General features: G+C 38.8%; 1 protein-coding gene across 2 annotated transcripts in view; it reads left to right on the forward strand.

The window, feature by feature from the left end:
* Window positions 1-13127, forward strand: part of SLC39A8 (solute carrier family 39 member 8) — an 85706-nt gene that overhangs the window by 32651 nt on the left and 39928 nt on the right. For both annotated transcript variants that reach the window (XM_065907457.1, XM_065907458.1), the window contains exons 4-6: window positions 5577-5746; window positions 7976-8098; window positions 8582-8749. In XM_065907457.1, coding sequence (XP_065763529.1) covers window positions 5577-5746; window positions 7976-8098; window positions 8582-8749 — 461 coding nt within the window. The remainder of the gene's footprint in view (window positions 1-5576; window positions 5747-7975; window positions 8099-8581; window positions 8750-13127) is intronic.

Raw genomic sequence — 13127 nt, forward strand, 5'->3', positions numbered from 1 at the left:
TTTGGATTTGTAAAAGATTATTCTACTTGCAGTTTGAGGAGTAAGTTGTTACGGGGCAAGAGTAGAAGCAAGGAAATGGATCAGGGAAATGGGGACTTGGTCTAAAGTGGGAGAGGAGAAGTACGAAGATGTGGTCAGATTCAGGATGGATTTCAGTGAGGCTTCCCCAATGGCTCGATGGCTCGGCAGTAAAGAATTGGCCTGCAATGCAGGGATGCAGGAGACGTGGGTTCGATCCCTAGGTTGGCAAGCTTCCGTGGAGGAGGAAATGGCAGCCCACTCCAGTATTGTCCCCAGGAAGACATCCCAGTCCATGAGGTCACAGAGAGTCAGATGACTGATCATCAAAGCATATGGGCGCTCAGGATAGATTTTGGAGATGGTGCTAATGTGGTTTGCCCTCTGCACTGGATGTGTGAGAGGGAAAAATGAATGAAATTGTCCACCTGTATCCTGGGGTGGACAAGACTGGGGAGGAGCACTTTGTTGTGGAGGAAGCGAGTGGTGAGGACCAAGAGTGTATTTTTGATGTGATTAGTGTGAGCTGTTGATGTAGACCCACAAGGGGTGATGTCCAGTAGACGGTGGATACACACATCCAGAGGCTAGGTTGAAGCTGGAGATTTGTCATCCTAGTGTTCTTTGGAGCCACTGGTCTGAGCGAGCACATCTAATGTGGATATAGACAGAGAACATAAAGAGATAGAGAACATAGGGTAAAAATGGAGAAGAAAAGGGAAGCCTCAACAAAGGACGTGCCTATTTTTACTAACTTTTGGATTCCATTGTGTGTACATGAGTAACAGGGATAACAATGCAGGCAAAAATAATGATCGTAGTCAACTTTTAGCTAGTGCTTACTGTAACAGCTACTTTTCCAAATTCTTTTATATGTTAACTCAATTCATCTTTGGACAACTAAATGATGAAGGAACAGCTATTCCCATTCTACAGCCTAGGAAACTGAGACACAGACAGTTCAAAATCATTTGCTCAAGATTACACAGCCTGTCTCTGTGCTTCATCTGTAAAATGGAGATAGTAATAGTACTTTCCTTATAGAATTGTTGGAAATGAGTTCACATATGCAAGTGCCTAGAACAGTGCCTGGCAGAAAGTAGGAAGAATGTGGCTTCGCTTTTCTTATACACGTGCTCAGAGGTTGACTTCATTCCTTGACCCCCATGTAAAACTATTCTTTTCTAAGAAAGAAGTGATTTTTTAAATAATGAAATGCCCTGGATTCTTTATATAGCAGTTTACTTAATACAGAGACAATTTTCAGCTCATTCAAGGGAATGAAAAACCAAAATAAAAGTGAGCCAAAGAGTCATGACTCACTTGTAAAGATCCTGATGCTGGGAAAGATTGAAGGTGGGAGGAGAAGGGTACGACAGAGGATGAGATGGTTGGATGGCATCACTGACTCTATGGACATGAGTTTGAGTAAGCTCCGGGAGTTGGTGATGGACAGGGAAGCCTGATGTCCTTCAGTCCATGGGTTCTCAAAGAGAACATGGCTGAGCGACTGAACTGAACTGAACTGAAAGAGTCATGATACCAGGATTTTATGAGCACATTTACTCTGATAGTTCAGTGAGCAGGTAAAAGAGTTTCACATAATCTGAGACCTCACATTTTGTGATTTTGAAATTGCCTTTCATGTGCTTTATAAACTCATATTGATCAATGCAATAAACTGATGGTAAATTAAATTCTCTAGGAGATTAATTATATTTTAGCAGTAAGTTAATGACCCAAAGTTGCCTCATTTTTTTTTTTTTTTTTTTTAGTTACAGAATGCCATTCAATTCAAATAACAAATAAGAATAATAGTATCTTACCCATAATAGTATCCCTGAAAATCACATTGTCCAAGTCTGTAATACAACTGATGACATGAGTCTGTGCTCCAGTGGGGTTAAATGGCTTCCTTCAGGTACAATACCTAAGGTGGGATGAGAGCCCAGGTCTTCTGACTCCTGTTTTATTGTATAAAGTGAGCCAGATGAACTAAAATTTATATCATGTCTAAGTACTAAATTTTTAAAAAACAACTACATTTATAAGACATTAGGGACTGGGTTAACTGGCTTAATTTTATCCTTTTAAAAACTCTATGAAATAAAAGAATTAAATGAATTTGAAAAGGTGAAGTTCTTAGAATAGTCTCAACACATTGTGGGCATTCAGTAAGTGTTAGCTGTTTTTACTAATATTCCTTGAAAATTTATTAATAATCCTTCAGAGTTCACTGAGAAGCAGAGAGAAAAGATTTTCTCTGAAACAGATCATTAAAGGGAGTCCCATGTGTAGATGGAGAGATTCAAGGAATATTTTTATATTAATTCGTTCTTTGGTGCTCAAGTTGAGTGGATGAATGGATCTTTTCCCCCCTGAGTAAAGTCTATGTACCTGGAGTGTGACGGTTCACACTCCCACCATTCCCCAGGTGGTTCCAATAAATGTGCACATTGATAGTAAGAAGGTTAGAAACATTGGACCAGCAAATGAACTGGTATTTTTTGACAGAGTTCTAGGCTGTGCCTTGAAAGTATGGCATTCATTAATTCATCAGGGTATGTGTGCTATTTGCTGGGCAACATTCTAGGCTCTGAGAATGAATAAAACATAGCCCCTGTCCTTGAAAATCTTATAATTGGTAGGCAAATAAGCATACACGCGTGCTGAGTTGCTTCAGTCATGTCCGACTCTTTGTGACCCTATGGACTGTAGCCCGCCACGCTCCTCTGTCCATGGGATTCTCCTGGCAAGGATACTGGAGTGGGTTGCCATGCCCTTGTCCAGGGTATCTTCCTGACCCAGGGATCAGTCTCTTAGGTCTCCTGCATTGGCAGGTGGGTTCTTTACCACTAGCGTCACCTGGGAAGCAGACAAATACATAAGTGATAAAATGATAGTGGCACACAAGAAATGGCAAATGACCCAGATATCTTCAAAGAACTATGGAAACTTGATGCGCAAGAGACTGCTGCCCGGGGGAGCCAGAAAGGCTCCTGGAGGAGGTCTTGTCATTGGTTTGGAGAGCTATGTGTGAGTTTGTCAGGCAATGAAGACAGAAAGGTGTTTCTAGGTAAAGAACCACAGTGCAGAGATATTCTGTATAAGGAAAACCTTGTGTCTGCATGAAAGCCATGTTGATAAGGGGGTAAATAAACAATACTGGCGAGGTTGTGTCGCAGTTTATATGAAGGGCAGTTGCAAATAGGAACACAAGGTGATCAGAAGTGTGTTTTCAGATAATGAGTTCGGTGGCTCTGTCAAGTAGAGAGAGGAAGACCAGACAGAGGCTGTCATCATGCAGCCGATGAAGACTGGGAGATGACTGAGCCTGAACTCAAGGCACAGGCGATGGGATGGAGAAATGAGTGAAATATCTCAAGCAGAATTGATCGAGTTTGGTTGCTAATTGTGTTGGGAATTGACCGTGGGGAGTGAGAAATTGAAATTGATCCTGATGCTTCTGCTGTTTATAGAAACAGTGGACAAAGGTAGTGAAATAGGATATCTCAGGGGGAAGCTGAGGAGTTTAATACATGTAGTGGCTTTGCCTCTATTTGATATTCAAAAAATTCTTTGCATTTTGATTTTTTGATTTTAGTTTCAATGTGTATATATCTTGTCTACCTGGTTAGATTATAAATATTTATTGAAAGAATGAACACATGTAGGCGAGTGATGGGGTAGGATGTTTGTGTTAAGGGCCACACACAGAGATTATACTCTGGAGGAAGGGGTGGGGTTGAGAACTTTCTCTAAGTGGAAGTGCTGAGGGGCGTGGGTAGTACTGCATTCGGTGATAAGGTAACACATGGGAACAAGTGGATCTTCAGAGTCTGGTGAGATAACTCTGTAGGGATGGTCAGGAGTCTAGGACTGATAGGAAAGTATCTGCAGAAGATAAAGGCATAGTGGGTGCTGTGATGATCCTTGTGGTACCATTGTAACATTTATTATCTGTTCTTTTCATGTGGTGCTCAGTCCAAGCTACCTTGTTCTGCTTTGTGTATACCTGTTCCTGCTAGCCTTCCGAAGCCAGTGGTTCAAGCCCCTCGTTGGCAGAAACCGCGGTTTGGTCTACATTCTAGGCTCCATTTGCTAGGACTGTTTATTTGTAGTTAGAGTCATTAGAATAATGGTGAGCAATCCTGTATTCAGGAAGCACAGTATAAAATGTTCACTGTTTTGTTGAGTCTCTTGGGCTTTTTAAAAATTAGATCACCTCTAAGGAGTAATAAAGCATATTGCTAAGGAAAGTGGGTCCTGGGACTGGATTGGCTTTGAAATCTCTCGTTCTATTCACATGACTCGGGCAACTTAAATAAATTCAAATGAACTCCATGTGCCTTGGTTTTTTCAACTGCATGAAGGAGGTAATAGTAGTACTACCCTCATAGGGATTTTTGAGGATAAAATGATTTAATACAGGTTAGTCCACGCAGTACGTGGCACATGACAAGCACTCGTCAATATGTACCCCAGTGATAGTGTCAACAAAGAAAGCACCCCAACGTTTAAAAATGTTTTCTGGGCATTTTAAAGAAGTGACGATTCGGAGGCAGCTTTCTAACTTTCATACTGTCCTTTGCACGCCGTGAGTGGGGCCACGGGCAGAGCCCGTCTCACACAGTTCCAGGGGCCAACTTGTATCTCAGCTCGTACTACCCTGGCACTTGCACAGTTCACACAGGCTGTTCCTCACTTTCCCATTTTGTCTTCCATCTCCTCTAGGATAACCGAGGAGATATTGAGGCCCAAAGATCATGCATACCATTGGCTAAAGACCTTAGGATGCCATCCAATCATTTCATCCTAAGTAATATTTATTAAGCATCACTAGGGTGCCTTGCCCTGGGGATAGAGATATGAAGAATGCACCCCCATCTACATGTAGAGCATACTTTCCCCTTTGTCTGAGCCCGGTAGGGTGAGTTGTACCAGGTATCCACTCTCCCCCGCTGCCATATGCTCCCTTCCTGAGTGCTCACTGCACTGGGGCTCTCTGGAGGCCCAGGCGGGGGGCTGAGGTGCCCCCTTCCCCGAGGAGGTGCTGTCCACAGGCGCCTGCAGATGACTGATTATGACCAGTTCAGTGTCAGCAACTATGGTCATCTCGAAGCTAACCACTCCCACCCAGCTCCACCTCTACCTCGAACGCATCCCCCCATATCTTCTCCTTGAAACACACTGCCTGCATTATTTCTCTGAAAGGCTGAGTTGTAAACTGGGCTTTGAACCACAGATAAAACCAGGTAGTTTGGAACCTGTGGGTCTTGGATAATCACTGTGCTAGATATTCCCCAAATTCCATGTAAGCTGAGAAAGTCTGCAATCCCCTAATGATGACTTAGGACAGAGGAAAGCGTCTCCAGTGTTACTGTTAGTATTTTTATTTTCAGTTTTCTATATAATTTTCCTTGAAAAGATTTTGTTGTTTTAAGAAGATACCTTTTCAAGCCTTTAAAGGAGACACATGTTTCAGGCTTAATGTACAGTAAGATGTCATTTGCCCCTTTGCTCTAATTAATTTCTACTCTTTTCCCTCTCACCCACAGTTTGGGGATATGGATTCCTGTCAGTGACAATTATTAATCTGGCATCTCTCCTTGGATTGGTTTTGACTCCATTGATAAAGAAATCTTATTTCCCTAAGATTCTGACCTATTTTGTGGGGCTGGCCATCGGGACTCTATTTTCAAATGCAATTTTCCAACTTATACCGGAGGTAAGGAGGTTGGGCTGTTTGTTTCTGTGAATAATTGTTGTTTTTAAATGTTTCAGCACTTTGTACATTTTTAAGCCTCCATAATTCTTGGAGCAGTTTATGGTCTGGTTTATAGTGTTTTGGATAAGAAAAAGCTGAATCACAGCAAATGAAAAAGCTTGTTCCAAGCTCTGGGGAAGTCAGTGTCAGGAAGAAAATTGATCTTCTGGGTGGCTAGCCACCAGGACGTGCTCAGACAGACCTGGGACACCTTGGAGGGCCTTAACAACTCTATTCTGTCACACATTCAGCAAATTCGATTTTCTGTGCTTATTATTTATTTACTTCTGAAGAGCACACAGTATCTAATTTACTAAACATATACAACAAAATTCCTTTGTATATTTACGACAGCCATAGGAGATCAGAGGACATATTAGAAAAAGGTTGACAAAACTTTTCATTTCTATTTTTTTTTTTTTTTTTTGACTGTGGAAAAAAATCAATTGAGGGCTGATAAATAAATAGCAACTTATTTTTTCCTTTAATGAAGTGTGTTACAGATGCCATTGCCCAGAGCTGATCAGCTTGTGATATATATGTTTTACTTCAAATCTATAATGTGGTCATATAGGGAAGAGAGGCAGAGGGAGGAGAATGAATAGAAGAAAAGAGATGGGAAGAAGCAAAAGACATTACTAGCAAGGAGCCACAAAGGGGAACCAGAGAAATCCATACACATGTGGATGGTATCACTGCAGCCCATGTACCCACAAAGGTGGCGCTCCAAAGAGAGAGAAAATAGTACCACCTTTGGCACATAAGTCTTAGAAAATTATAACTATATGAAAGTGGGGATGTACCTTCTTAAAGTGATAGTATTATTATTATACCTAGAAGGGACCTAGGAGAACATGTACTTCAAACCCTCAATTGCAAAAATTAAAATTCAAAATTGCAAAAATTAAAATCCAAGGAGATTAAATTACTTATAATCAGTAACATAGCCAGGATTATAGTACAGGCTTTCTGAATGTAAACATTACGTGTAGTATTATACATGGACCATATTTAACATAACATATATATTAACTCATCTGATTTGTGGGTCAAATTAAATTAAACTGATATTGTAGGTGAACTTAGGATTGTACCTTTATGATTTTGAAGTTTTCTATTTTATTGAAAATGTAATAATACATAAAAATGTTTACTAGGAAAATAAGACACTTCTTCAGTAGCACTTAAAGATATTATTTTGCCTTTCTGTGGTAATTAGGGAATTATGGATGAATGTGCTCAGAGAATTAAGTAAACACTAAAGAATCTATCTTTTTAATAATAACCCCAATTTACATAATTATCCCTTTTGTGGCAAAACTACTTCCCCTTTGTTATTTTAGTTTCATACCCTCTGTGTTAGATATATGGAGCAGGTGTTTTATGTCATTTTTGCACTGTATAAATAAGTCCAGAGAAGCCACTGAAATGAAGATGTGGCATGAGGTCTCCCCAACAGAGACAAATGTAGAACAAGAACCCAGGTGTCTTCTGTTCTAAGTTTGTAATTGTTATCTGCTTAGGACTTCTTGACTCTATAATTTCAAACTCTAGCTCTTGCCCTATGCTCTTTGAATGATGCATTATTTCATTATCATCGTGTGTGTGTGTGTGTGTGTGTGTGTGTGTGTGTCTATGTGTGTCTATGTGCCTGGTATCTTAAATTTTTTCTTCTTTATTCTGGAGTTCGGTTCTTAATTTATCTCTGTAGAACTTACTAGAATCCTCTACATTCAAGAAGATCTCTTGTGAAAACAGTAATCCAAGTGAGCTGCCATATTTGTTTTAAAAATTTGACTCTGGATTTGAGGGAAAAATATATTACTTTTAGGAAAAGTGGGTAATCAATATCTCATTTGTCTTTATGACCTATATCTAATGCTATCTTATAAATATAGGAATCAATACTGCTTCTTTACTGTTAAAAGTTTACTTTTTTAGACAAATATTGCTGAAGATTTTATAGCTAGGAAACTATAAGGTACTCTGGGGGCTTTATTTAATAGAGATTCCTCTGGTTATAAGACTTTGATGCCATCTCTTATAGTTTGATTATTCAAATTTCAGATTTTTGGCAGGTAAATTTTCCAGTATTACTTGGATGTAAAGGATGGACTTAGAACTGTGGTGAAAATTATATACTGAATTAAATTATTTGATCTTAACCATAAGCCTTTTTTTCTCCCTTAGGCATTTGGATTCAATCCTAAAGTTAACAACTATATTGAGAAGGCAGTTGCTGTGTTTGGCGGATTTTACATACTTTTCTTTTTTGAAAGAACACTAAAGATGTTATTGAAGACGTATGGTCAGGTAAATGGACTTTATTTAAAATGTTTGATGTTTTACCCACTCAAGTTACTTTATATAGGCATGTAAAGGCAGGAATTTTATTCTTACAATTATGTGAACATTTCAGGTATTAGACTTGTGAATATGAGTAGAAAGAAAAGAATCAATATATTGATAAGTATAAGAGGAAGACTTGATTCTTATTGTAGAATTTGGAGTAAATGCTAACAATTTAATGTGCAGTAACAGATGCACATAATTTGTTTACTCTAATATTCATTGACATGAGAAGGTATGTGTACTCTAAAACATGAAAAAAAACAAAAAACAACCCTCAACAGAATCTAATAAATGAGGATATGTTTAAAGGGAGAGAAATTTTTTTAATCTAAAAAGATTATACTACATTTTTCTTTTATAGATAAAGACCATTAAATTCTCTTGCCTGCATGAGCAATCTTTGTTTCTTCTTGTAACATTTTCCTCTCTTGTTTTTCCGTGTAGAATGATCATACCCACTTTGGAAATAATGACTTTGGCCCTCCTCAAGAAAAAACTCATCAACCTAAAACATTACCTGCCATCAATGGTGTGACATGTTATGCAAATCCAGCTGTCACAGAGCCTAATGGACACATCCATTTCGATAACATCAGTGTGGTATCTCTGCAGGTATTGTCATTCTCTCTACTGCATCGTTTACACTCTGTGAAGCCCTCTGTGCATGCAGCTACATTAGTATTTTGCCCATTTAATTGTGTCAGGCTTATTCCTGTATGTGTGGGAAAAGCAGAATGTAAGTCTGTTACTTTTCCCACTTTCCCTCCATGTATTTACTACAAACATGAATTAAGCATGAAATTGTGAGTTTCTGGGTCAGAGGTTTTACTATTCTCTAAGACTGTTTAACTATGTAAGAACTACTTAGATTTTCACAATAATGTGTGGCAAAATTAATTCAGAGCATTTCTCTTATTTTGCAATTCTTTCAAGATCCCAAACCAAAGAATCCTTTTGAGTGATTTTGAAACTGAAAGAAGACTTGTAAGCTAACAAAATTGTGTTTAGGGACTTCTTTTGTGGTCCAGTGGTTAAGACTCTGCCCTTCCAATGCAGGGGGCACAGGTTCAATCCCTGGTTAGAGATCTCAGATTCCATATGCCACAAGGTGCGGCCAAAAAATTAAAAAAAAACTTTTTTGATTGTGTTTATTAATTAATTGATTTAGAATTTGGATGTCAATTTTCTTAATAAGGTTAATAAGTTTCATTTCTTGAGCAAGAATTGTATGCTGGGTAATAGGCCAGATGGAGCTAGTAGTAAAGATTTGTCCTGCCAATGCAGGAGACACAAGAGATGTAGGTTTGATCCCTGGGTTGGGAAGATCCCCTGGAGTAGGAAATGGCAACCCTTTCCAGTATTCTTGCCCGGAAAATTGCATGGATAGAGGATCTTGGTAGGCTACAGTTCATAGGGTCTCAAAGAGTCATGCTCTACTGAGGACAAATACATACACAGTAGACCAGGCACTTACTTTATCTCATTCATTTTCCTTAATAACTATTAAAAGTAGAATTATTTTCTATGTGTTAGGACTACACGTTAGAACTGTTAGAATTAGAACTAAAAGGAGAGTTTATTTTCTTTGTGTTAGAACTATTTGGACCTTATACCCAAATGATGTGTGCAAAAGGGAGAATTTATTGGGAAGATTGTGGGCTGTCTAAAAGGACAGTCAAGCTACAGCCCTGGAACCATTAGAATCATTAGGACTCCCTCTCCTTCTCCTCTCTCATCTGAGAGTCATTCTTCTCTTTCATGGTGGACCAGCTCCTTCATAAATGGGAAATATAGCCACTAGCAACTCCTGAGATTTATGTTTTATAATTTCAGCTACTAGATGGAATTGCCCTGCCTCTTTCAGTCCTAAATGTGAAATTTCTGGCAGGTGTCTCCTTGGTCCATCTTGAATTAATGTTCACTTTTAGAGTCATCTCAGTGCTTAGAGGATTGGGCCCTTTGTAGGACCCCAAGGGAATATGGATGCAGCAGACGAGAGGTTATTATAAAAGGAGAGTGGGATGTTAGTGTCATCGGTGTCCATACAGTTTTCATTTGACAAATTAAGAAAATAGAGCATTAGATGCTAAATAACCTCTCCAGGGTCTCTCAGTTCATAACTGACAGATCCACAAGCTACAAAGTTAAATACAATATTAAAAAAGACTTTTAATTAAAAATAAAATCAAAAGGAAGCCAGCTAAGAAAAATAAGCCAGAAAAAAGAGATTTGGAAGAGGTTTTATTAGTGCAGATGACCTGAATTTCCTTCTGGAAAGAAAGCATGATTGGTCTTATACTTCTTCCCACCTGATTAAGGAAAATCTCAAGTGTGTTTCAAGAGGCAGTTTTGTGTGAACACTTAGCTAAGAGAGGAAATTATTTCTTGCAACTTAATGAATGATGCTTTCAGGCAAGACTTTGCAAAGAATATGTAAATGTTCAAATAGATAATTTCCTATAATAATTTCAGCTAACATTTATTAAATGTTCAAGAACTATGCCTAGAACTTTAGATAAATGATCTTATTTGGTCCTTATAACAGCCCATGAGACAAGCACTCTTATAATTAGAAGACTGTGGCTTACAGAGGTTAAATAAACCCAAGGACACACAGCTCCTAATGAGGAAGCTTCTATCAGAACTGAGGCCATCTGATGCTGAAGCTTGCACTCTCATATGCCTTGCTGAATTACCTTCATCTTGTCACTGCTCTACTAGAATCAAGATGATAACATTAACTCTTAACAAATATTAATTTTTGTAGGGGGAAGAAAGTAATTTGGTCCAAGGTCACTGCTTTCTGAGGGCAAATGAAATTGAACTGCTCAAAAGTTTTACTTTAGTTTTAAAGTCCTAGGGCTCCTAATTTATAATTCACAATGGTCAGAAGACATGTTTACAGTCAGTACAAGTGTTGTGACAGATGTGGTCCTAGACATGATCCTGTTTTACATAACTTAGAAATGCCAATCAAAAGTCCATGCTTTCTCTACTTCTGGTGCTAGTGCTAATATATAGGCTTTCATTCATTTATTCAATAAATTCTGATTGAGTACCTGCTCACTATCCTAGGCACTGGGGATTTAGAAGCAGACAAATTCTTGTGAAACTTATATTCAGCAGAAATAGACAATATAGAAAAGAATAAACAAGAAAATATCAGGGGGACTTCCCTGGCGGTGCAGTGGTTAAGAATCCGCCTGCCAATGCAGGAGACATGCGTTTGATCCCTGGTTGAGAAGATCCCACTTGCTGGGGAGCAGCTAAGCCTCTGAGCCACAGCTACTGAGCCCATGCTCTAAATGCCCATGAGCCTCAACTCCTGCAGCTCACACACCCGAGAGCAAGTGCTCTGCAACAAGAGACGCCGCCTCAATGAAAAGCCCGAGCACAGCAACTAAGAGTAGCCCCTGCTTGCTGCAACTAGAGAAAGCCCACGCACAGCAACAAAAATCCAGCACCGCCATAAGTAAATAAAAGAAAACATCAGGTGGCATTAACTATTTTGAGGAAAATAAAATAGTTTTCATCAAATTTTCATAGATTTGATGAAAATCGTGGGTGATGTGGGAGTGGCACGTGGAGGCTTCTCTGATCAGGGACAGTCCCTTAAGAGGTCAGCAGAGAAGTGGATAATGAGAAAGAAGAAACAGCCATGCAAATATCTAGGAAAAGAATGTGCCTGAAGCTTTGATAAGAACCCAATTGGTCCCATACAAGGGAGCTGGAAGCTGAATGGCACTGAGTTTCCCAACATCAATTCTGGAGACCAGTGGCACAGTTCTTTTAATATTCTGAACAGAAACAACTGTGGACTTGTTAACCTGGGTGAGCTACCAGTCTCACGAGAGAGCAGAATAAATCTGGGTGTCTGGAAATCTACTTCTAGAAATGAAAAGTGTACGTCAAGCAGAGAAGGTACATGCCAGGATGACTGTCGTGAACCAGGCCTTGACGTGAGCCACATAGAAAGTCCTGATGCTCATTTCCTCTGGGGACTATTTTCTGGCCATTTTGGTTGTAGGTGTAAACTCTAGTGAAGACAAATTGAGCTGCATGCTGTTATTTTCAGTTTTCTCTTCACATTGCATTAAAAAAAATGGAAAGAAGTGAAATTTAAAAATACTATCAGGGTCCAGATATTGCTTTAAGAGATAATAGGTAAAGAAATATGAGTCATATTTATTTTAATAATAAAGTTAGGCTATTTTCTAATATTTTGTATGATAAGAATATATTAAACGTAGGTGACCTCAGTGATTGAACATGGCATGTAAAATTCATCACTCATTTCGATGTCCAAGTATTGCCCCAAGAATTTTGTTGATGGTTCCTGTTTTTACTGTTTTGATGGAGTGAAGTTTTTCCAAATTGAAGATAATAAACACGAGTTAACAAAAGTAGTTAATTTGACATTATAATCCAAAGAACACAAATGACATAACAATCTGGATTATAACGACATGATTCATGTTTTTTATGAATATGGGAAGAGCAAAAGAAATGTTATAGAATAATTAAAATGCATGACTTAGGAATATCTTTATCAATACTCATCTGGACAATTTTGATTCATCACAGAATACTCAAGAAACACTATCTTGTTTAAGTTTGGTTGCCTTTGGTGTTTTTTCTATCTTCACTCATGAAAACTATAGCTTTACATGTATTTTTAAAAATTTTGTTGCCATGGAGACTATTTATCACAGTTGGAGAGAAGAAGATATTTAACAGTTTGTTAGCTTGATAATAACTTTTAAATATTTAGACGCATGGTGTGAAACTTCCTGAGTGCCCTTGCTTCAGCCTCAGTAAATGTTAGCACTGGAGCCTGTGGGGGGTGTGTGTGCTGCTGTGGGCGTGTAGGAGCTTTTGTGTTCTGGGGGAACTATAGAGATGTAATAAGGAGGCAGTTATGAGGGAAGAGGAGCAGAGGATGCCATTCCTCCTTGCTCAGTTACTGCCCCTAAGTGCCATTTCCCGTCTC

The sequence above is a fragment of the Muntiacus reevesi genome, chromosome 16 (genome assembly GCF_963930625.1).
Source record: "Muntiacus reevesi chromosome 16, mMunRee1.1, whole genome shotgun sequence".
Taxonomy (NCBI): Eukaryota; Metazoa; Chordata; class Mammalia; order Artiodactyla; family Cervidae; genus Muntiacus; species Muntiacus reevesi.